Source organism: Phyllopteryx taeniolatus, chromosome 19 (genome assembly GCF_024500385.1).
Source record: "Phyllopteryx taeniolatus isolate TA_2022b chromosome 19, UOR_Ptae_1.2, whole genome shotgun sequence".
Taxonomy (NCBI): Eukaryota; Metazoa; Chordata; class Actinopteri; order Syngnathiformes; family Syngnathidae; genus Phyllopteryx; species Phyllopteryx taeniolatus.
Window position 1 is genome coordinate 395,391 of NC_084520.1, and position 25,441 is coordinate 420,831.

General features: G+C 44.5%; 2 protein-coding genes across 8 annotated transcripts in view; one reads left to right on the forward strand and one right to left on the reverse strand.

The window, feature by feature from the left end:
- Positions 1–208: 208 nt before the first annotated feature.
- dhrs7cb (dehydrogenase/reductase (SDR family) member 7Cb) lies at positions 209–10,173 on the reverse strand. 2 transcript variants are annotated; one of them, XM_061755657.1, is made up of 8 exons: positions 10,052–10,173; positions 9,106–9,397; positions 8,017–8,189; positions 7,562–7,674; positions 6,429–6,639; positions 6,239–6,331; positions 5,164–5,325; positions 209–806 (listed from the first exon to the last, which is right to left on the reverse strand). In XM_061755657.1, the coding sequence occupies exons 3-8, from the start codon at positions 8,168–8,170 to the stop codon at positions 598–600; spliced, it is 942 nt and encodes a 313-aa protein (XP_061611641.1). In that variant the 5' UTR covers positions 8,171–8,189; positions 9,106–9,397; positions 10,052–10,173; the 3' UTR covers positions 209–597. The 2 variants fall into 2 exon arrangements, with proteins under 2 accessions (XP_061611641.1, XP_061611640.1); XM_061755656.1 differs by lacking the exon at positions 10,052–10,173 and having other exon boundaries at positions 8,017–8,172; positions 9,106–9,379.
- A 3,755-nt stretch (positions 10,174–13,928) lies between these two features.
- Positions 13,929–25,441, forward strand: part of mprip (myosin phosphatase Rho interacting protein) — a 58,178-nt gene continuing 46,665 nt past the window's right edge. For 3 of the 6 annotated variants that reach the window (XM_061756347.1, XM_061756352.1, XM_061756351.1), the window contains exons 1-2: positions 13,938–14,970; positions 23,177–23,254. In XM_061756347.1, coding sequence (XP_061612331.1) covers positions 14,848–14,970; positions 23,177–23,254 — 201 coding nt within the window. In that variant the 5' untranslated portion in view covers positions 13,938–14,847. Of the gene's footprint in view, positions 14,971–23,176; positions 23,255–25,441 lie in introns of all 6 variants that reach the window. The other 3 variants (XM_061756346.1, XM_061756350.1, XM_061756349.1) reach the window with 3 other exon arrangements.

Genomic DNA, 25,441 nt, shown 5'->3' on the forward strand with positions numbered 1-25,441 from the left:
TTGCTTGATTGCGGATGAACAAAACAAAACATTTCCCATGTTCAAACCTCTGCCTTCTGATGATTTGGAAGGAGTGTAATACAGTATCTTTTTCATGGGGTAAAAATGCTGTTGTTTGTGTCTTTTAAATTTGATTTGTACTTTTCAATTGATAATACAATGCAAACTCAATTACATGGCCAAAGAAATCACAATTAGCAAACTTAACTTGAAATAAAATGTTTAATCTGGTGCCCATTTCTACATCGCAACTCCAAATGCCTTGAAAAACCTACAAATAATTAACGAATGTGATCAATATGCACACATTTTACTGCCTAGAGAGTTTATATTTTATGGGAAAATGTTTACTTGATTCATTGTGCGAGTTATTCGTTACATTTCCTTGGATATGTTAATGGCTGACTTCACAAATTGATGAAAAGTCCATATTGCATCTTTCGCTTTCTAGCCATTGTTTAAGTAGTGTGTTGTTAACAGGAACTGTATCTCTTTTGTCCTTCCTGTAATTGCTGTCACCTCAACATTCAGGCACACGCAAAAAGTCAATAATAATCCATGCTTGATTGTTCTCCGTCATCATCTTCAACCTTTGCGTTACTGCATCTGCTCAGCCAAGACAGAGTCCTTCACTCCAGCACCCAGTACAGCAAAGAGGAAAGAAGGTAGGATGGATCGGAGGTAGACCGCCACCCTGGGGATGGGGTGGGCCAGCACAACCTCCTTCCTCTTCCTGTTCACCGTTCGCATAATCTCATTGGCCAGGACCGAAGGACGCACCCCGTGGGTCAGCTGACTGGCAATAACTATATGGAAAAGCAGACGCATTAAAATCCCCGCTGCATTGAGAAACAAGGAGCACAATTACCTGTAGAGCCGTCATCTATGAACCGAATGAGAAATCACATTTCCTGTAAAAACGAGGCCAGCAAATGATGTGAGACTTCGGAGGTAACAGAAGATGAAACGTGTGATGATGACCATCCATCCATTTTCCTCATCAGGGTCGCAGGTGAGCTGGACTGCTTGACTTTGGGCAAGAGGCGGGATACACCCTGGACTGGTCGCCAGCATATATAGACAAACGACCATTAGCATGCCTATGGATCATTTTAGAGTCTTCAAATGAACCCATCGTGCATCACTTTGGAATGTGGGAAGAGTACCTGGAGAAAAGAAATCTGCTCCTGTTCGGCCGGGACAATGACTCGACATTAAGAAATAAAGATTGGACTGTACACTCCAAATTCAATCCCTCACATTATCCATCCATTTTCTTCCACTTATCCGCAGCAACAGTAATTTTAGCCAGCCAGTCCAGACTTCCCTCTCCCCAGCCACTTCATCCAGCTCTTCCGAGACACCAAGGCATTCCCCAGGCCATGCCGGAAGACAAACTCCCCAGCGTGTCGTGGGTCGTCCCCGGGGTCTCCTCCCGGTGGGACGTGCCCGGAACACCTCAACAGGGAGGTATCCAGGAGGCATCCGAATCAGATGCCCCAGCCACCTCCTGTGGCTCCTCTCAATATGGGGGAGCAGCGGCTCTACTCTGAGCCCCTCATTTCGGCCGCTTGTTTTGTGGGATCTTGTTCTTTCGGTCACGACCCACAGCGCATGACCATAGGTGAGGGTAGGAACCTAGATCGACCAGTAAATTGAGAGCTACACCTTTCGGCTTGGCTCTTTTTTCACCACAACGGAACGATACAAAGTCCGCATCACTGCAGACGATGCACCTATCCGCCTGTCGTTGTCCCGTTCCACTCTTCCCTCACTCGTGAACAAGATCCCAAGATACTTGAATTCCTCCACTTGGGGCAGGATCTCATCCCCGGCCCAGAGGGGGCACAGCACCCTTTTCCGACTGAGGACCAAGGTCTCAGATTTTGGAGTTGCTTATTTTCATCCCGGCGGAACGGTGACCGACTGGTTAGCACATCAGCCTCACAGCCGGCCCCGCCTGTGTGGAGTTTGCATGTTCTCCCCTTGCCTGGGTGGCTTTTCTCCGGGTACACCGGTTTCCTCCCACATCCCAAAACACGTGTGGTAGGTTGAATGAACAGTCCTAAATTGCCCGTAGGTGTGAATGTGAATGGTTGTTTGTTTTTATGTGCCCTGTGATTGGCTAGCGACCAGTTCAGGGTGCTCCCCGTCTCTCGCCCGAAGGTAGCTGGGAGAGGGTCCAGCACCCCCCGCGACCCTAGTGAGGATAAGCGGGACAGAAAATGGATGGATGGATTTTGTGTCATGAGCTGTGCCCTGCAGTCCTTTTGTTGGAGCTTGGGTGGCGCTTTTGTGCTCCTCTCGCTCCCTCTCCCCAGTAATCAGCACCTCCTCGGCCACGCACCTGTCACTAATCAGCCTTCATCTGCATTCAAGCCTGCCAGTCCCAAGACTCTACTGCCAGAGTATTAACGTTCTCCTGTGGTATAACGGCTCTCAAGCATTCACGTAAGCTACGCCGTTCGTCGCTGTCTTTCTGACCTCCATGTTTCAACTTGTCCTCAGTGCTCCCTCCGTGTCCCCAGCCGAGTTGACTTCTTCCACCACGCCGCCAAGCCTGTTCTCGCCACTTCCTGCCTCTCATTTCAGAGAGTACGAGAGAGGGGGGTTAGAGTGCGCAAGATTGCTTCCACCGTGGGCACTGCACAGTCAGCACCTCACACGCCTTCTACACCTCCAACTGCCCGTTCATTACCCCCCACTGCACCAGATGAGCCCATGCAACTAGGTAACACACCACCAGACCCCCAGAAACTTTCAGCATCGTGTCACCCAGCGACGATGGATCTAGATCAGGTCACTTCCTTGCCACATGCCCCCTGTGACCAAAAGACCAGGCGCACCATGACCTGAAAGCGGCGTGGTAGGCCAAACCACCATTTCCCCAAACTCTCCCTCCCGTATGACCATTCCTGCTTGCATTCTTGGTCCCAGTCATAACACTCCCATAGTTGTCCTTATAGATTCTGGTGCAGATGACAATTTCATTCACAAAGGATTGGCACATCAGCTGCAACTCCCTCTCCAAGAACTCCCGTCTCCTAAGAAAGTCACTGGCTAGGATGGGAGAGTCATCTCCCCTGTCATTCACCAAACAGTTCCATTTCCCCTGCTTATTTCTGGAAACCACCGTGAGGACATTCCACTTTTTGTGATCCCTTCCCCTGAGACCCCGTTATTCCTCAGAATTCCCTGGTTAAAAAAGCACTACCCCGCCACAGACTGGAATCACTTGTCAATCACCGGATGGAGCCCTGCCATTTGCACTGTCTGCTCTCTGCCATGCCGCCTTCCACTAAACCACCACCCACCTGCCACAGCTGTCATACCTGTCGACCTCTCCCAGGTGCCTAAGGAAAATCATGATCTATTCCCCGTTTTCAGCAAAGACCTGGCCATTTCTCTACACCCCCACCGCCCGTATGACTGTGCCATTAATCTTCTGCCAGGAGCCCCTCTTCCCTCCAGCAGTCTTTTCAACCTTTCCCGCCCTGAGAAAAAGGCAATGGAGGATTATATCTGTGACTCACTGGCTTCCGGACACATTCAACCTTCCTCGTCTCCAGTAGGGGCCGGCTTCTTCTTTGTCGAGAAGAAAGCTACCACTCTCTGTCCCTTCATCGATTGCCGTGGACTCAATGACATCACCGTCAAAAATAAATCACCACGACCCCTCATTTGAATCCCTCTGTGACGCCCAGATATTCATTAAATTGGACCTAAGGAATGCCTACCATCTCATCCATATCAGAGAACGGGATGAATTGAAAACCCCCTCGGACACTTCAAATACCAAGTCATGCCGTTCGGATTAACCAACACCAGGATCCCAGGACTGGACGTCCTTCAGTGAGCCCACAACTCCAAGCTCACCTGTCATCACCCACACCATCCATTTCATCCAGCAGCACTTCTGGTGGCCCAGCCTAATTAAAGACACCCGGGAGTTCATCCAAGCTTATTCCGTCTGTGCCCGAGGGAAGTCTACACACACAAATCGGCCTTGAATATATTTCGGCTGCGAACCACTCCAGTGAGAGTTGGAGATCAGGGCTTGATGAAGCCAACAGAACCACATCATTTGCAAAAAACAGAGATGCAATACTTCGGCCACCAAACCAGACCCTTCTATGCCTCAGCTGCGCCTAGAAGTTCTGTCCATATAAGTTAACAGAATCAGTGACAAAGGGTAGCCTTGGTGGAGTTCAAACCTCACCGGAAACGAATCCGACTTAGTGCCGGCAATGTGGACAAAACTCTGACACTGGTCTTCCAGGCACCGAACAGCCCGTTTAAGGCGCAAAGCACCCCAGACAGGACTCCCCAAATGACACGGTTGAACACCTTCTCCAAGTTGACAAAACACATGCGGACTGGTTGGGCGAACTCCCATGCACCCTTGAGGACCCTGCCGAGGGTGTAGAGCTGGTCCATTGTTCCATGGCCAGGACACAAAACATAATGCTCCCCCTAAAGCTGAGATTTGACTTCCTGATGGACCCTCCTCTCCAGCACCCCTGAAGAGACCTTACCAGGGAGGCTGAGGAGTGTGAACCCCCTGTAGTTGGAACACACCCCCCGGTGCATAGGCACAAACAACAGTCAGGTCCGTCCCCCCACCCGAAGGCGGAGTGAGGCTACCCTCTCGTTCACCAGGGTGAACCCAAATATACAGGCGCCAAGTCGTGGGGCAATAAGTATACTCACATCTGCTCGGAATGGAAGAGAGTCCAAACTATCTCGAGAGGACTGGTACCAGAGCCCAAGCTGTGTGTGGAGGCGAGCCCAACCTCCCGACCTCACACACCAGCTCCTTCCCTGCCAGAGAGGTGACATTCCACGTCCCAAGAGCCAGCTTCTGTCACCGGGGATCGCACCACCAAGGCCCCACCGCCCAGCTCACACTACGCCCGACCCACAGGTGGTGAGTCCCTGGGAAGGGGGACCCGTGCAGACTCGGCCACCAGGGGCTCCCCTTCGAGCCCCACCTCTAGGCCTGGCTCCAAAGGGGATCCCCGGTGACCCGAGTCCGGGCAAGGGAAAACGTGAGATCAATTTACTCATCAGTAACTTTTAATCGAATCCCATGTAAAATCGTTGCCGTCTACTTTGGTGTTTCTGGTGAACTGTTGTCACACAGTGACCAGTTTTTGTACTCACATGCAGCCAAGCTGTTTGGTTTGGAGGCAGGTTTCTCAGGAGATGGCAGAACAGTGGCATCGATGAAAGTGTGACTGACGGTGCTCACGGTGATCCCGTACTCTTCCACCTCAGCCCGGAGGCTGTCAAAGAAGGCCTGTACCGCATGCTTCGAGGCTGCATCTGATCAGTGCAAACATAGAAACACTCATCCTATTGCACCTGCAAGGCAGAGTGCATACTCACTAGACTATCTTTTGTATCATGCAGACATTTTTAAGAAGAGGCAGGATGGCCAAATCAAAGTCACAGGTAAATGGAATTCTAAAAAGATTTCAAAGAACGTAATTTCTGAAGCCTTCTGTGCATCTATATTCACCACCAATGGTTTTCCAGTCTTTTGTGCAGTCAGGGACACTCTGCTTATGTTATCATTTCAGCATTCAAACACTAATTATGGTTAAGGTTAACCATTTTGTTTGTATTTTCCAAAATGGTTGCTAGATGAAGAGTCAAGGGATGGTGAAAGTAAGGTTGTCATCAAAGTTACTACATTATACTGCTATATCCGAAAGTTGTAGAAATCGCTCAGACCGAAACAAACAAACAAAACAAAAAGGGCAGTCCAAATTCCACATAAATATTGGAACTCATTGGCATTTGTATGGAGGCTTTGCGTCCCCTTGTGGAGTCGCCTTCTGTAAAATAAATGCAAGATGAGATGGTGAGTGTGGGGGGGTGGCATTTCTTGGGGAACGATGGAGTTATCGTAAACATTGAGAGGACTGGTCAAAACCATCAGGTGCGCAATTTCCAAAGAAGAAGCAGCGAAACGAGCAAAGCATTTATGGCTGTATACAAACACGCGTCTCGTGTAACCTTTCTTAGCATAGTGCTTTGTAATATCTCTTTTATTAGCCTCTCGCCAAGATGATTGTTTGTATTGCAGTATTAAGAGGTATATTAACTGGGGTAAGTCCCGAATGAAGACCCAGGGACCAAATGCACAGTCCACCACAGGACAGACGCATACGTTGTCTCACATAAGTAACAATGGTTACATTAAATTCCGTGGTTATTATTATAGACAACTCACAAGAACTTCTGAAGGGAACGGCCAGTCTGCCTTGGATGCTGTTGACCAAGATTATTTGTCCTGATCTTCTTGGAATCATGGTGGGAAGAATTCCTGCCATATTATCAATTACAATGAGATGAGGACAGCTTCCAAAAACATTGAGGCTTGCGTACTTGCTATTAGAATTCTCCAAGAACATGCATGCCACCTTTGGTCAAGGTGGTTGGGCCAAAGTAGTTGATGTCCATGATGTTTCTGTCAAGTTCCAGAGAGACACTCTGCACTGGAGCCTTGAGCTTCATGCTGCTGTTACAAATTAACACATCCACACAGCCATAACAGTCCACTACCTCGGCCGTCACGTCCTCCGTGCTCTCCGTGTCACTAAAGTCCAGGATAACCAGTTTAGGGGCAAATGTCTGTGAAGAGACGCAATGGGATTACTTGATATAATCGTATCGGACTCTTCTGTTTGCTGCCAGTATACAAAATACCCAACCAATCATTCATTCATTCGAAAATAAAATGTGGCAAACACAATTTTCAAATGTGCTTCCTCCCCAGGGGGACTAAAAAAAAAAAAAAAAAAAAAAAGAAATTGGGGGTGGGGGGGGGAATACATAAATACATTTTACAGATGCACTGAAATATGTTTCTGTGTGGGTGGGGCCACAGGTGTCCCACTCTGTCAGATAATTCCATTGGGTTTGGTTGTTTTCCTGCTGAATTGACCTCCAGTGATTTAAACTTCTGGACAGTCATATTTGCCGAGTTAGTTGGCAGCTTTAAAATGGAGCTTAAGACCCTCTGATTAAAGTGATGCGAGTATTCTATGTACAGAATGTATACATAGACACACTGTACATATTACAATTTGTACTCCTGGCGCTTGTGTCCTGCTGTGCCACGGTCCCACCTATACTGTTTTATCCATGATATTTGTTGACACAAACCTATCTTTCATTTTGATCCATCCAGCAATTTGTTACCACTGTCTTGCTTGCTAACATCTGTTGAGCTCTGTGCAAGCGATACTGCACATAGAGGACAGCTTGTTGTCCCAGAGGATTTCCTGCCATTGTGTTGTTCAGAGTAGGAAGTGGTGATTGTGGAAATGGGGACAGAAGGGGGGAAAACGATGACAATGACAAGGACACAAGCCGTTTGGCTCACACCTAATGTTAATGTTGGGCTCATGTCAATTTGGGAACTTTTACCCGTGTCCTAAGCCCTGATATCCTTACTGCTATTCCCCAAATGTCCAACATTAGAGGCCATTTATTTTATCAGCTAGGAAGGTGGCCAACAAATGAAATATTCAGTTAAAATAATTTGCCTCACCTCGCTGGGGTCAGCATCGTTTGTCAAAGAGTCATACAGAGACTCCAATTTATCCCAGTTAGCGCCACACAGGATGAGCCTGGCTCCGCCCTTATGGAAGAGACGAGCACACTCTGAAAAGCAACCGACATTAGTTATGAAGAAGAAGAATATTTAACCGTCCACGGTTATGAGATGTCGAGAGTCGGGTAGCGAAAGCTAAAAGCCAGTTTCAAAGATACAGTATGTATTGCACTTAATCTGACTTTTTTGTGTATTTGACTACTTCTTGGCTGGAATCATTGACTTAAACATTTCAACATTTTATTTGGAGAAAATAAAAAAAATCTACTGTAAATAGCAGGTAAGACAAAAGACATTTTAATAGTGTATTTGAATTGTCTTGAAAAATCTTACACTTCAAACCAATGACAAATAAACCTAAAATGTGGGGTCTAATCACGGAGATAATTTACCATTTCCCACACCGGACACAGCATCTGTGATCACCACCACTTTGTTCCGCACTAAAGACTTGGCCATGTACTGCATGACCTCATTGTAGATGTAGTATACCCCAGCCGCTATGACGATCAGCAGGGGCAATACCATCACTGACGGAAGGACCATTTCTGTGGACGAGGTAGCACTGTCAGAACGAAACAATGACAACAGAACACTTGAACCGATCCAGTTTTGGTCTCTTAAGACGTGGCAATCCCTAGTCTCTACCCGACGCTAACGAGAGATGAAAGACACAAAAACACTCTGTCGGAAAATCCCATCTGCATACGTTTCCTTGTCATTTCTCCCCACAGTAATTGTCTTTGGTATTAAATTGATTGAATCAAATCTACTGGCTATTGGGAATGGTTGTGGATTTATCTTATCAGCATATGCCAGGGAAATAGTACAGGTTCCTAATGATTGGTAAATTGCGTGTATAACAGCAAGATATGTCAGAAACAATCATTCCAGATTTTCAATTGCTAAGAAAGTAATTTGGCTCAAGTCAGATACTTTTTGAGAACAATAGCTTTTGAATAAAGCTTTTGGGTTTATGGGAGACGAAACATACAGTAGAGCATTGTAGCGGAGTAACGTACCGTAGCCAGACACGCAGTATGGTTGCTTTTCATGATAGACTTTATAGTTTCATAACTGCTATACATGACCACATTTACCACAGGGATGAATAAGATAGAAGTTTTGATTCTTGGGTTTCTAACAAAATGCTTTCATTTTCTTCTCATTTTTTTGGTCGCCCACTTACGAGCAATGACAGTTCACTTTCCATTTAAAGTGCGTTTCAGGAGAACAGCTAAATATATTCTGGACAAGCTCCTCCCCCAGAAAGCCCATCAATACTGTCATTGGATATCTCACAAACACAATTCTAAATCCTGGATTAATGCAGTTGCCTTCATTTACTTAAGAAATATAATTGTTATGAGACAGTACTATTATAGTGTCCAGCAGGACATCTGACCATCCATACTTGGACTGACACGTGATTGGATACTGATGGGTTAAACAGCTTGTGAAGCACAAAACACAACACACACCTGTAATCCTTGTTATTCTTGGGTCACTCACAGCACAGCGGAAGGAGCTAATCCTTCAGGATTGGCAGTGGTTCTTGTCCAGGTTTAGTTAGGTAACAGCGGCCCTTCTCCTCCCGTCCACGTCCACCATCCATTCACGCTACCCTGCTTGTCTTTCTGACCCGCTGGTGTCCAGTAGAACCTGTTGCTTATTATAGCCTTTGCTGGAGTCAGCCATGAAGACTGGCATATGGTGCACAGTAGCTATCTGAAGTATGTGCAGTTGTTGCCAGCATTAAAACTGTTCCCGTCCCTACAAAGAGCACATAAATAGAGTAGAACTGTTTTCAATAGATCTCGTTATCTGAATAATGAATTGTTCTCGCGTTATTTCAAAACTTTATACAAGGGAATCTTGATATAGAAGATGTCAGGATAGAGTTCAGGCCATACTTTCTACATTTATTCAAGTAAATACGTAAAATGCAGTACTTCATGAGCTCCAATAGTACAATGCTGTTGTACTGAAGGGTACTACAATCATATTTCCATGTCACACAGCTATTTTAATAGAATATGGATATGACATAATGAATAATGTATAACATCCAGCACAGAGATAGCAGTCTGTCGTAAAGTCATTGAAATTTACATTTCAAAGATGTGTACAGTATAAAAGATGTCCAAAAAGTTCCATTAGTGCCATCACAAAAGACAATACATATTTTAAACACAAACTACAAGTTTCCCCTTCAGCGTGGGCCAGACCATCCATCTAACTGCACATGTGCAAAGTGATCCCGCTGCATGCGTTTGCTTCATTCGGCACGCGAGAAGCGGTGACAGTTGTGGTAGGACAACTTGTGGATTCTTCCCCATGACAACATGGCTGCTCACAATGTCCTGCACATTCAACACTTTCCGACCACGAAGAACATGGCCGTGCTGTAGCAACCTCCCTACTCACCTTGGCTCTGTGGGATTTTTTTTCTTCTCTTTCCCAAGCTCAAGGGAGTCGTCAGGGGATCCGTTTTGAAGACGTGGACAGCATCAAGATGGCCACGATGACACAGCTACGGAGGATTCCGGAAGAATCCTTCCAGCGGTGCATGAAGGCGGGAAAGCAAAGGTTGGGAACGTGCGTTCGACTCCAGAGAGATTACTTTGAAGAAGAAAACTTCAAATATACTGCATCTTCTGTGACACCAGACCTGCAACTTTTGTAAGTCTGGAGACACATTAAACTTGATATTGCAATCGACTTTATACTCACTGGGAGGCACGTGCTGTCATGAACAGAACGGAGGATAGGACCCAAAAATGCACGACACCAAAACAAATGGACAGTTTCAAAAAAGAGAGGTTTAACATACGGGCGTAGGTCGGTACACGGGCAGGCGATCCAAAAAAAGGCAACCGTATCCAAAAACATGAGGCAAAGAGGCGAGGTCGATCATCGGAACAGGGTCTGGTCTTACTGTGAGTCTTTGACGTGGAAACAAGGAATAATGGAACGTGACGACAAGAATGAGACACGAGGTTAAATGCCAGAGGTAATGAGGGTGAACGAGGCACAGGTGGTGAAGATGCTCCCAGGAGCAGGTGTGTGTGAAACAGGGGGAAGACAAAAACCGGAACACACGCAAACCCATGACACGTGCAGACATTTTTGGGGGCAGGTGCTCAAGCTAAAAAAAAATCATCCATTCATACAATTGTAAAAAAAACAAAAACTGTATGATGCATTGAATTTATGTGTTTATTTCTGTTAACACAATCAACACATACAACTATTAACAAAGGAGGGAAATACAAATTTGTTTAGGGAGGCTTAAGATTGGTTTGGGCGGCCTCAGACACTAAAACTTGGCCCTAACCACGTACAACAAAAAACACTGGTTGGCTGAAGAACATTTTAGGGGGGCTTCAGTCGTAGGTCTAGCAATGCCACTTGACCTACCAAGCATGTTTTTGGATGCAAAATCAGCAATTAATTTGATTGAAAAGTATAGCATAAAAAAAAACATTGGTTACTGTCATTCCTGACTATCCATGCATCACATTCACGATGGTCGTGAGTGTGCTGGAGCCTATCTCAGCTGACTTTTGGTGCAAAGCATGTACGTACGTACACCCTGAACTGATCGCCAGCCAATCGCAGGGCACACATAGACCCAAAAAATAATAATTAAAAACAAATCACTCCCAATGCGTGCTGGGCAGTGGCGGAAGGCGGGGACCTTGGCGATCCGACCCCTGGCTACAAAAGCTGGCTCTAGGGACGTGGAATGTCACCTCTCTGGCAGGGAAGGAGCCCGAGCTGGTGTGCGAGGTCCAGAAGTTCCGACTAGATATAGTCGGACTCGCCTCCACGCACAGCTTGGGCTCTGGTACTAGTCCTTTCAAGAGGGGTTGGACTCTATTCCACTTTGGAGTTGCCCATGGTGAGAGGCGCCGAGCAGGTGTGGGTATACTTATTGCTCCCCGGCTCGGCGCCTGTACGTTAGGGTTCACCCCGGTGGACGAGAGGGTAGCCTCCCTCCGCCTTCGGGTGGGGGGGCGGGTCCTGACTGTTGTTTGTGCTTATGCAGCAAACAGCAGTTCAGAGTACCCACCCTTTTTCGAGTCCTTGGAGGGGGTGCTGGAGAGCGCTCCCTCTGTGGACTCCATCGTTCTGCTGGGGGACTTCAATGCTCACGTGGGCAATGACAGTGAGACCTGGAAGGGCGTGATTGGGAGGAACGCTCCCCCCCCCGATCAGAACCCGAGCGGTGTTATGTTATTGGACTTCTGTGTTCATCACGGATTGTCCATTACGAACACCATGTTCAAGCATAAGGGTGTCCACACGTGCACTTGGCACCAGGACACCCTAGATGACAGTTCGATGATCGACTTTGTGGTTGTGTCATCGGACTTGCGGCCGCGTGTCTTGGACACTCGGGTGAAGAGAGGGGCGGAGCTGTCAACTGATCACCACATGGTGGTGAGTTGGCTCCGATGGTGGGGGAAGATGCCGGTCTGACGTGGCAGGCCCAAACGTACTGTGAGGGTCTGCTGGGAACGTCTGGCGGAATCCCCTGTCAGAAGGAGTTTCAACTCCCACCTCCGACAGAACTTTGCTCATGTTCCGGGGGTAGGCAGGGGACAGAGTGGACCATGTTCCGCGCCTCCATTGGTGCGGCGGCCGACCGGAGCTGTGGCCGTAAGGTGGTCGGTGCATGTCGCGGTGGCAATCGCCGAACGCGTTGGTGGACACCAACGGTGAGGGATGCCGTCAAGCTGAAGAAGGAGTCCTATCGGGCCTTTTTGGCCTGTGGGACTCCTGAGGTCCCATGCAGCTTTGCTGGTCGCTGAAGCAAAAACTCGTGCATGGGAGGAGTTCGGTGAGGCCATGGAGAAAGACTTCCGGATGGCTTCGAGGAAATTCTGGTCCACCATCCGGCGTCTCAGGAGGGGGAGGCAGTCCACCATAAACACTGTTTATAGTGGGGATGGGGCGCTGCTGACCTCGACTCGGGACGTTGTGAGCCGGTGGGGAGAATACTTCGAAGACCTCCTCAATTCCACCGACACGCCTTCCCATGAGGGAGCAGAGTCTGGGGTCTCTGAGGCGGGCTCTCCTATCTCTGGGGTTGAGGTCACCGAGGTGGTTAAAAAGCTCCTCAGTGGCAAGGCCCCGGGGGTGGATGAGATTCGCCCGGAGTTCCTCAAGGATTCCTCAAGGATCCCGGATTCAAGCGGCCGAAATGAGTTTCCTCCGCAGGGTGTCCGGGCTCTCCCTTAGAGATAGGGCGAGAAGCTCGGTCATCCGGGAGGATCTCAGAGTAGAGCCGCTGCTCCTCCACATCGAGAGAAGCCAGATAAGGTGGCCGACGCCTCCCCGGTGAGGTGTTCCGGGTACGTCCCACCAGGAGGAGACCCCGGGGACGACCCAGGACATGCTGGAGACTACATCCTTTGGATCGCCTGGGAACGCCTCGGGATCCACCCGAAAGAGCTGGATGAAGTGGCTGGGGACAGGGAAGACTGGTGGGTGTCCCTGCTAAAGCTACTGTCCCCGAGACCCGACCTCTGATAAGCGGTGGAAAATGGAAGGATGGATGGATGGACAAATCATTCATACTCACAGACAATTTCTTCAATTATCCTACCATGCATGTTTTTGAAATGTGGGAGGAAGGCAGGCAATATGTCTATCCATCCATCCATTTTCTTCACCGTTTATCCTCTTCCACGGTGCCACCTATTATTATATTATATTATATTATATTATATTATATTATATTATATTATATTATATTATATTATATTATATTGCCTGGACAGCACGGTGGACGACTGGTTAGCACATCTGCCTCACATTGCTGAGGACATTGATTGCGGTTCCAACAATATTTAACTGTAGTTGTCATTTCTAATGTAATGAGGCGGCACGGTGGATGGCTCACAGTTCTGAGGACCGGGGTTCAATCCCCGGCCCCGCCTGTGTGGAGTTAGCATGTTCTCCCCGTGCCTGCGTGGCTTTTCTCCGGGCACTCCGGTTTCCTCCCACATCCCCCAAAAAAACATGCACGTTCATTGAAAACTCTAAATTGCCCGTAGGTGTGAATGTGAGTGCGGATGGTTGTTTGTCTCTATGTGCCCTGCGATTGGCTGGCGACCGGTTCAGGGTGTAACCCGCCTCTCGCCCGAAGACGGCTGGGATAGGTTCGAGCACGCCCGCGACCCTAGTGAGGATAAGCGGTACAGAAAATGGATGGATAATATAATCACATTCGGAATCACAATGACGACGCTGTACTGTGTTGTGTCTGTGGATGGCAACATTGAGCAGATCTCGCGAGATTTCCTGGCATTCCAGGCGCTTGAGCCAAATCGCTCCTCACCCCTCTCTCTGTTTGGGAAAGAGGAAAATAAACCAAGCTAGTTATGGAAGCAATCCTGAAACACTCTTTTTTTTTTTTAGATCAGTGACTTACTGCGCGGTGCTCTCTTTGCATGCGAAATTTTTATCTTGAGAAGAAGGCACTGGAGTCATTTGGTGATTGTGAACGTCTTTCTTTCTTTTTTTTTCTTTTTTAAAGCAAAGTGAAGACACCGACTGTGACAGGATTTTTTTGTTTAGCGCGAGCGTATCTACGAGCTAGCCGTCGTGCTAATAGTTAGCCTAGCAAGGGAGAACTGGGTGAACTTCGCACGGACCAACGCCTGCGACCGGGATAATAACCTGCCTGCTGTCTGACCGCAAGGCCTTTCTTTTATTATTATTATTATTATATTATTACTTCTTCACATGGACGTTAGGTGTCGCCTATTTGACATTATCACGTCGAAGTTTGATGGCGATACCAGTGTGCTAACTTAGTTTTCGTGGCTTACGCCATCAAGTTATTGATTTGGAGAGCCACTGGCGAGCTAACAGGATATTAGCCACCTCTCGCTGCGCTTTGTGGTCCGTGAGCCATTGACTGAGAAGCATTCATCACTGATTGAGTGATGAGCAGGGTGGCTTGATGGCAGCTAATTATTTCTGGGGAAGAAGCAATTGGATACAAGCAAACAGACAGAGAATGATTTCAGAACAACATTAAGAAGAAGCAGAAGCCAGTTTGGTCATTGGTTTTGGAAAATGCATGGGAGCGCCTGGTCGTTTTTCAAGTTGGAGTAGAAGAGAGACAAGTAAACGGCAGGATTACAAATCCACTGCTGATTAAAGTCACCCAGAGAACATCGCACAGAGCGTCGACTTGGGGAAAGACAATGTCTACCGCTAAAGAAAATTCCTGTAGGAAATTCCAGGCAAACTTTTTCAACAAAAGCAAATGTCAGAACTGTTTCAAACCTCGGGAGTTGCATCTGTTGACGGATCAGGACTTAACACAGGTACGAATTGCTTTCAGACACGGGAACATTTCCACATAATAGTTAGTCCTTGAGTAATTGTTGTTTGGGCCAAATTGAAATGAATTGGCAGCTACTGGCTGCTTTTCTAACCAATAATGGAAAACCAATATTTACATATTGCCCCCATTGTTGAACCTCGTAAATGTATTCATTATACTTGCAGTATGTTCCCACAGCAGTTTAATGACAATGAGTTCATGTCTAATAGTGCCTATTACAGAACCAGACATGAGGCTGAATCACGATTGTCTTGGCATTAATGGTGGAATTGGAGATTTGTCAAATGAACTAACAGATGATTTGCAAAATCAACTGTATATCCAGTCATGAAAATAATGATTAGGCCGCACTTTTTTATTCAATTTCATGTTCGTTTTAATGCCTGGTACCACTGGTACTGTATCTTACCTGAAGAATACAACGAACACGACATAAAGGCAGCTGATTTGATATTTTTTTTTTACAATATAATTTGACACTCGTAGTTTAATTGTATTCCCAGTGATTTTGGTTATTATCAAGCAAACCATGGAAAAGGCCTCGATATCAGTTCTTAAACTCGATGACCTATTGTTGTTGTCATCATTAAATGTGTTTACACAAATGTGCCTTTAGTTGTAGCTGGCATTAACAATGAACAAGAAACTAAAGAAACAAGGGTGGTCTCATATTTTGTTTCTATTTCATCTGACATATCCAGATTTGAGTTGGTCTCTTTTTTCACTTGTTTGTTTTCAGTGCGATTCCCAGGATTTACAATCCTAGTAATTACCATCACTATAAGATGATCAATTTTAAGCCTGTAGGCCTGGATGTAGGACTCGGTCGAAGGACGAAAATGAGCGACTGAGCAACGATTTCAGTCGGGACAGCACTGTCAGCAGTCAAGGCGTGTTTTGAGCTGCTCCTTCGCTCTCTGATCATGAGAGTTTCGTCTCTGGTGTGTCCTGTAATTGATCCCAGATGATGAGGCCATAGAGGATGGGCCCAAGTTGAAGAAGCTTTAAGTGCCAAAAAGCAAGGTCAGCATCCTCTTCTCGTCCAAATGTACATGCGCAAACAGTTTATTGCTGGTTAGCATTTCATAAACCTTGGAAGTCTGTTTGGTGGCATTTGTGTATAGTTGTAAAGAGGGTGATGACTTGCCATTCAGCAGGATCCTTCGTAAATGCATTTAAAAATGTTCCCATGCTCTGAGAACGACTTAAATGTATGCGTACAATGTCTTGTCACGGGGTAGCCTATAAGGTCATGCTTTTTGACCCGTTAGACTGTTACTGATTGAAACACATTCACTGCCATTGTCTGCTTTGGAAGTCAAATATCCATGTTACCCGGGTGGGCTGACACTGAATGAGTTAAAAAGGAAGATGCCTTTCAATTTCATTATTTTTTTTTTTTTTTTTTTTTTTTTTGAAGGAGCATGGTTACCTTGAAGTCTAAAAATTAGCCACTGTGATACATTAATGGAGACTGTAGTTTGGCAGAAAGACAAACTCCGACTGTACTCTGGTGCAAGCCATCAGAAACCTCAATCCTAATCAAATGCTAGTCCGTTTTCCTCCTCGGTGTGGTGGTTGGCCAGTTATGAACACAGTACTCATACTGGTGTGGACCAAATCGACTCGACGTGGTCTAGATGTTGTGGGAAAGCACCTTAGTTAGTTTACACTGCAAGGTGTTTTGACCCAAAATGACAAGTACTTACTAGGCTTTACACAGTCAGGATTTTTGGGGCCGATCAGCGAGTTTAAAAAAACCATCACCGATCCGATCACAAGATAGAGGAATGTGTCTAATTAAATGACCTGTTCGTTTACTGTATATACTTGTGTACTTAATTGCTCCAAAAAAAGCTATTTACAATAAATAATGTATCTTTGTTCCTCCATTTATGCCAGTGAGGCATATGGCAGACAGAACAAATGAATGCTCTTCTATTAGATGGCAGGAAGTAAATGCAGTAATTCATGTATCCACTTTTTGTGACATTTTTGTTCGTTGGTGTGCCGTGAGATTTTTCAATTGTAAAGTATATTCCTCGGCTCCATAAAGGTTGGAAATCACGGCTCTCGTCAGATCGTGGATTCTAATCAGTCAGGTCAAAGCAACGTTACATTGCTAACTTAATGTAATTAAGTGACTTTATTTTCAATGAAATGACTTATCCCACACGGAAACTTTAGAGCATGATTCGACAGAACGGTGACATGTTTACGTACAAACGTTCGTGATACCACTAGCTTGCTAGGCTACGTAACGTTTTTGTTGCCTGCTTGCGAGCCGTATGGTATTCAAAGTACGTGAACGTACCTCAAGCGAGCCTTAAACGAACGTCCTCTCCTGTCCTCGGCACCGGTGACCACCAACACACGTTTTTCCCCATTTTGTCCTTATAATACCGTCGGCGCGCTCCGCTCTTGTTGTCGTCGCCACGGTAACGAATGTATCCGGTCGCATTTGAGTTGACATTATAAAGCCCAATGATCGTAAAAAACGGGATGCAGTGGTATCGGAATACCAGATTTTATTGTTAGAACGCAACCTGGTTGAGACTGAATCAACAGCACCTCTGCTGGTTGCAATTCATTTACTGCAGTTTTCCTAAATCGCTTTAAGTTGCAAATGATCAACAAGTATTTCTGTACAATTGACCAAATTGTTAACATTTGGTTATTAGGCCCATCTCTTCTCACAATGCCACCTTAAAATGTATTATGCTATTTATTGGTGTACTTTAGCATGATTGCTTGTCCAGATAATTATTAAAGTTACATCTTCATACTGTAAAAGCCTTTTTTCTGTTCATGGTCAACCAATAAAATAAAAAAGCAGTCTCACATTATTAGTTGTGCTGTATTTTCATTCGCTTTTTTACAGTGTAAAAAGGAACCATGTCAGAGGGTAAACAGTTTTACTGCTTTAGACTTGAGAAAGCAAGCTTCAGTATGTGAAAATAGACTCTTGAATATGCAGCAAGGAGAGCTTGAGCAAGCAAGTTTTGACAAGACTGTCTGAACTTAACTTGTATAGTGTAACAACACTATTTAACTTCTCGGTCAAGTTGAAAAGGCTAAGGCGTGTGCAGCTTTGGATGTTGCCGTTTACTGATATAGCTTATCTGTGAATGCATGGATTCAAACCAGTAAGTACGACAGTCTTTTGGGGCGTCATAATCATGTCGAAGCACCATATATTGGTTACTTTGCAAAATACATTTGCACTGTAAACAAAGTGTAAGCTGATTAGAACAAAAAAAAAAAGGGAGCATGAACTTAAGAATTCCCTTTTGAAAGCACACATGGAAAAGCCATGTTAAGGGATGAGCACTAAATGTTGAAAAGATACCGTAGTATCCAATATAAACAATGTCTGCCAGAATGCTCGAAGAAAGGTGGACTGTTGTTGGCGGGCTCTTGAGAACTACTTTTATTACAGTTAGTGTACTTTAAAATGAGTTAATGCCTCCTTGAATTCCACCCTTTTCACTTGGTTACTTTTTTCCGAACTTGGCGGCCCATGTTTGGTTGGGCTTGTGGGATCACGCTGCCGGGGTGAAGAGATGGGAGGCTGGACAGTGATGGAGAATGCTGTCTGGCGAAAGTTGACATGTACGTGGGAGTGGCGGGTAAAGGCCTCGAGGGATGCGATGGGATTAAATGAGTGGGAGCCGCAGTCACGTGGAGAGAAAGGAAGTGTGGGTTTGGGAAACGGGAGTAGAAGTCTGAGAGGCTTCTTTTCGACTCACTCTGTTCTCAGATACTACTGAGCCTACGGATCTAATATGGACCAAATGTTCCAATACATATTTATTCGAAGGGAGGCTTATCATTCTGATCATACTGTATTGACTAAGGTTAACATTTTATCTCTTAGTACAGCATGAATGTTTTTTTGGGAATGGTTGCATGTGTCTATTTACCCTAGTCCAGTATGTATGCTGCCTTTCGCCCAAAGTTGGCTGGGATATGCTGGGCGTTCCCTGTGACCCTGAACAGGATAAGGGGTACACAAAAGAATGAAAATGCAAGTCTCAGTAGCATTCTAAACCGCTAAATAAGTAGATAGTTCATAGTAAGAGTAGGATTAAACGCTTGCTATTATCATGAACTGTATGAGTCCTTCGTCAATCCAGTTGTCCTCTTTTATTTGGCAGATTTCATAGTCTCCGTCTTTTGGAATTTAACGTGATAAATAATGAAAATGCACAGAAACGGGTCATATGCTTACATTATATGGCATACCCCAAACCGTTAAAAACACTCATACCTATACATTTAGGGTTTGAGCTGTATTGGTGTTTGTTATATTGTCAGAAGTGCCAACAATGTTTGATGGTATTTTTGATGTTCTGAGAGTAAACCCTTTCTTCCCATGACAGATTGATTTCATAAATGTTCACATTAATGTGAGAGCCAGCAGGTGTGACGCTATCCTTATGACTGTTAAAATGTATTCATTGTGTTGTCATCGTATTACTTGCACACTACAGTCAACCCCTATTTATCGTAGGCAATATGGTCCAGACCTACCTGCGATAGGTGAAAAACCATAATAGAGACCATGTAATTTAAAAGATATTTTTCCCCTCTCACATGCTTTAAACACATTTAACCCTATTCAAACACACTTAAACTGACTAAAACCACTTTTTAAAAGTACTCCTTAGCACCTGTTCGCACTCTTGCACTGTCAAGAAATGGGAGACTGTCACAAAACTGCAAAAGAGAAGACTCTCTCGTGCAGTTCTCCAAATATGAGGCGCAGTGTGCTTGCCTCAGGCTTTGTGTTGTCACTCCCAGTTGAAGTTTATTGTAAAACTGACATATAAATAAAGAGAATTAAACATTGTGTTTTGAAACACCTAAATGTTCATCTAAACCATCTTATAATGAAAGTCAGCTAGCTTAATGCTAACATATAATGCGTAACACCATAGATGGGCTAACTCAAATCAGCATGGCTGTTGCAGTAATTATAAACCTTCAAACAAATACTAGTTTGACACGCATGGGGCAACATAGCATGCAACAAAAGAGAATTAAACTTACTGTATTTAAACACCAAACATTTAACTAAACTGCACAGAACAACATTCCTCACAGGCGTGTTTTCTCTCTACTAACAGCAGGCCAACAGCAGCTTAGTAGTGGACCCTCTCTGCCTCTTATGACTGCTGCACACCGAGCGATGCGGCCAAACCCAATTGAACTCTCGCGCAGTGTGCAGGGTTCGGCAACTACCTCTCATGAGTGGCTGATCGCTCGGCCACTGGTTTTGCGGCAACTATGTAGCAATGTCGCCGATTACAGCCAATGATCACAAGCCCCAAAAATAAATTTCCGGGTTTTAAGCTAGAGAAACCCAATTTTAAACGTTGTCGAGGAAACGTGACCACCCCCCATAGTCAGAGTGGCCCCGAGGTTAATTAAACAATATATATAAAGACGTTTCCTCTACTGTAACCGAGTAGTTTTAAGTTGTCATATTACCGTTCACTGTTAGATGGCAGACATCGCTTACCATAACGCCAGGTTTTCTCCATCAGAGAAGAAGAGTGGTGCCGCCTCGATGAAAGTCAGCAGGAAGAGAGTGATGGCTCAATGGCAAAAGCTGCCGCAGGAGAAAACTCGATCGAGAAAATTGTGGTCCCATGTTGCCCCCTGGTAGCGCTGACAAAGAATTGTGGCCATCATTTAAGTTGCCCATCCCTGATATACAGTATATTGTACATGTATTTTACAACAATACTTAACTATATATATCATTTCATATGTACATGTAGATGAAATAGCAAAGCGTGCAGTCATTGTCGTCAAAATGCACACGAGCGATGTACGTAAGCTTGCATTCAAGTGAATGGTGGTGAGCTGAGCCTCTATGGATGCTGTATCCCCTCTTGCTTTTGTTTTCACCCACATCCTCTCTCTGGACCAACCCGCTTCTCCCTTGATTGTCACTTTATCTTTTTATGGTTTAATAAAAGTGATACAGTGCAATATACTGTATGTGGTGCCTCAGAAGCCTGCACAGGCTGGCAGTTTAACGTCGCAGGGCATCCCTTGATCAAATCGCTTCATGTGCAGGTGTGAGTCGACTGTCACTGCACGTTTTTTGAGATGGTCCAGTCCAAGTCGGGTTTGGCTACATCGCGCAGTGTGTGGCGGGCATTATTAATCTCATCTTAATTGTGCTTTATCTACATCCAGTAGAGCTGAGTGATACCCGACATGTTGCGCTATTACGCTAAAGGCACACAACTCTAAAATAGACATTCCTGTACTGTAAAAAACCAAAAAAATATTTGCTTATAAATCTGTGATATACAGTAGCAGGTGTGCCAACAATGTATTAATCACTGTATTATGATACATAGTACATGAAGACCAAGTCTGCTCTTATTTCATGTCATGCCTGATTCCAGAATACCCACATACTACCTATAATCATACATTAATCATACATAATAATTAATTAATCATACATTATCATACATAATCATACACTAACCCTAACCCTAACCCTGAGTATAAGCAAGCTTAGACATGCAAGTGTGCAAGAGGAGGTCCCTGCTTAGCTATTGCATGCGCATAGTGTACCATGCGATTAACAAAAGCCTATACCTATTTTGTACTAACAAAAGAAACCAAATATTAGTCTTTGTAAAAACCAAGTTCAAAAACTGCTCAGTTATGCTGATGATTTAATTTAAAACATATTTATCTAGCTTTTGGTTTGCTAAATAACAAAAAAAAAACCATTTTATTCATTTGCCAAGCAAAATGGTTAAAGAGAAAGCACAACACAGGTACAGAGATATCCTCCTTTGTAATTTACTGAATATAGGCCCATTGAGGTGGTTTGAAGTTCTTGGGTTTATGTGCGACTTTAGAGGTCCATTTTCTGAAAAGGTTTGTTTTATTCAAGTTATATGCTCTCAGGGGTCAAGGTTCCACAGTAGTTTGCCTACACTAAAGAAGTTTTTGTCACGTTTTGAGTCTATCAAACTCAATATAGTAATCCAAAAGATGAACCCTTGTATAAAACTAAAGGGAGGGAGGGGACCTTTGTCATTTGTCATATTCTTGATTGAATGAAAAGTTATACTGTAATTCCTTGCACAAAGTTGAAATATTCCAGCCTTTTTCCGGATATGCTTAGCTGTCATCTGCAGCACTATCATATTTTACAGCAGTCTTATTGTCAGATTTACCTTTAAGATGCCTTGGGTGTCCATCCCGTTGACGGGTGAGCTACTGAACAGAATTTTCAGGCATGTCATCAAATGAACAAGCTGTAGCTTGGTTGATGTGTAAACATAGCTCTGCTTATGGAGCAGTGTATCTGATGAAAGATATTTAGCAAACTATGCTTGGAAAAATTATGCAGTGAGATGTAGCTAAGCCTCTCATCTCAGCAGACCACATAAAACAGATATAGCTGAAAGTTGCTCGTCATTTGGAGTATGCATGTGTTTTTTTTTTTTTTTTTTTTTTATGGGTTGTTTGTGGGTTGCTTCCAGACATTTTATAATTTTCACCAGCTATTGTTTTGGAACTTTTTGTCTTCATTTCTGCTAAAGTAGGGTGACATCACTCTTTTCAACCAACATGTCCAATCGTAAACCACAAGGTGATTATCAGTGCTTTGTATGTGACACATTTTACAGTACAAATTCCTCAGAACTGGAATAGCTGCATCATTATATTCAGTTCACGTCCAACTTAATTTCACACTGATATGGCGATACAAGTTCAAGCATGACATGTATAGCTTCATGGCAGGCATGCGGTTGACACATTAGAAAAGGGACTGTGCTGTAATAGAGTCGTGATCAGACCATTTTACGGTTTGAGAGATGGTTTGGTTTGTCAAAAAGCAGGTGGTGTTGCAAAGAGAGCTGTTTGCTACACTCTAATTCAGTAACTTGTTAAAGGAAAGCTGGGGGGGGGGGGGTCTCCTTAGCATTTCATCGAAAAGAGTTGATTACACTAAAAGGCCTGCTGGTTTGTGTGGCTTCGAAATGCACTGCAAGGGCAACAAGTCTTTTGGGCAACATCTGGAGCCCAAAAGACTTTACACTGTTTCTCTTTCTCCCACCCCCCTCAGCTTGCACACACACACCAAGTTTTAATTATTACCTAAATGGTTCTTTTTTTTTTTTCTCCTTCTCCCTCTTTTACAGGCGAAGCCGATTTATGGTGGATGGTTGTGCTTGGCCCCTGAGGGAACTGACTTTGACAATCCTATGCAGCGATCGCGGGTAAGTGCATGCCCTATATTCGATACTAAAAGCTAGAGATGTCCTGATCCAACTTTTTCACCTCCGATAGTAAAACTGATATTTCAGCCTTAAGTTTTAGCCAATACCGATATTGGTCCGATCCGATATCAGCAATAATGATACATAATTTACTTATTTTGTAGTATGGAATGTTGGAAAATGCTTGATCAAGTGATATCACTCAACCAGAGAACACTAATCAGCAACAGTTGATGTGAGAAAAACTTATTAGTAATCAATGGGTTTTATAAAATAACTGTGCTGTGCATGTCTTTGACCTCTGAGGGACAGTGTGGTGCACGCAATGAGATGCACACTTCCAGTCACAAAGAAAGTAGTAGGTCCGTCCGTCCGTCCATCCATCCATCCATTCATTCTCTTAACTCTGGATTGAATATTGTTAATATAACTCGTTTTTCACAGAGTTTGAAGAATACATACAGTTTGTGTACCAATATTCATTATTTTGAGAGCTATACTGTAAGTGCCATGAGTTCGATGCCAATTTGCGTGAGCTCGTCAATGGTGCTTTTCATTTATTGTTTGTGAGCTTTGACCGAGCAATTTTTGTGAACAAATACAAAGAAACAAAGTTTGTGATGTACAACCCCAATTCCAATGAAGTTGGGACGTTATGTTAAACATAAATAAAAACAGAATCCAATGATTTGCAAATCATATTCAACCTATATTTTATTGAATACACTACAAAGACAAGATATCTCATGTTCAAACTGATCAACTTTATTGTTTTTAGCAAATAGTCATTAACTTAGAATTTTGGCACGTTCCAAAAAAGCTGGGACAGGTGGCAAAAAAGTTGAGTAAATACAGTTCGGCGCTACAGCCGTAAGTGCAACTTGAAACTCTACTATGCAAAGCAAAAGCCGCCGGCTTCTCTAGGCCCGAGCTCATCTAAGATGGACAAGATATTGAATGTTCAAACTGATAAACGTCATTGTTTTTGGCAAATAATCATGAACTTAGAATTTTATGGCTGCAACACGTTCCAAAAAAGCTGGGACAGGGTCATGTTTACCACTGTGTTACATCACCTTTTCTTTTAACAACATTCAATAAACGTTTGGGAACTGAGGACACTAATTGTTGAAGCTTTGTAGGTGGAATTCTTTCCCATTCTTGCTTGATGTACAGCTTCAGCTGTCCAACAGTCCGGGGTCTCCGTTGTCGTATTTTACGCTTCATAATGCGCCACACATTTTCAATGGGAGACAGGTCTGGACTGCAGGCAGGCCAGTCTAGTACCCGCACTCTTTTAAAACGAAGCCATGCTGTTGTAACACGTGCAGTATGTGGTTTGGCATTGTCTTGCTGAATTAAGCAGGGGCGTCCATGAAAAAGACGTTGCTTGGATGGCAGCATATGTTTCTCCAAAACCTGTATGTACCTTTCAGCATTAATGGTTCCTTCACAGATGTGTAAGTTACCCATGCCATTGGCACTAACACAGCCCCATACCATCACAGATGCTGGCTTTTGGACTTTGCGTCCATAACATTCTGGATGATTTTTTTCCTCTTTGGCCCGGAGGACACGACGTCCACAATTTCCAAAAACAATTTGAAATGTGGACACAGAACACTTTTCCACTTTGCATCAGTCGATCTTAGATGAGCTCAAGGCCAGAGAAGCCGCTGGCGTTTGTGGGTGTTGTTGATAAATTACTTTTGCTTTGCATAGTAGAGTTTCAAGTTCCACTTCCGGGTGTAGTGCCGAACTGTATTTACTGACACTTGTTTTGGAAGTGTTCCTGAGCCCACGTGGTGATATCCTTTACACATTCATGTCGGTTTTTGATGCAGTGCCGCCTGAGGGATCGAAGGTCACGGGCTTTCAATGTCGGTTTTCGGCCTTGCCGCTTACATGCAGTGCTTTCTCGAGATTCTCTGAACCTTTTGATGATAATATGGACCGTAGATGATGAAATCCCTAAATTCCGTGTAATTGTACGTTGAGGAACATTGTCCTTTCTGTTCGACTATTTTCTCACGCACTTGTTCACAAAGAGGTGAACCTCGCCCCATCTTTGCTTGTCAATGACTGAGCAATTCAGGGAAGCTCCTTTTTTTACCCAATCGTGGCACCTACCTGTTCACCTGTGGGATGTTCCAAACAGGTGTTTGATGAGCATTGCTCAACTTTCTC

Excerpts from the sequence above, each read along its gene's own strand:
- dhrs7cb (XM_061755657.1), bottom strand. The coding sequence starts at position 8,170 with ATGGTCCTTCCGTCAGTGATGGTATTGCCCCTGCTGATCGTCATAGCG. Across the intron at positions 7,675-8,016 it reads TGTGTCCGGTGTGGGAAATG|AGTGTGCTCGTCTCTTCCAT; the intron begins GTAAATTATCTC and ends GTTGCTTTTCAG. Across the intron at positions 6,640-7,561 it reads ACGATGCTGACCCCAGCGAG|ACATTTGCCCCTAAACTGGT; the intron begins GTGAGGCAAATT and ends GTCTCTTCACAG.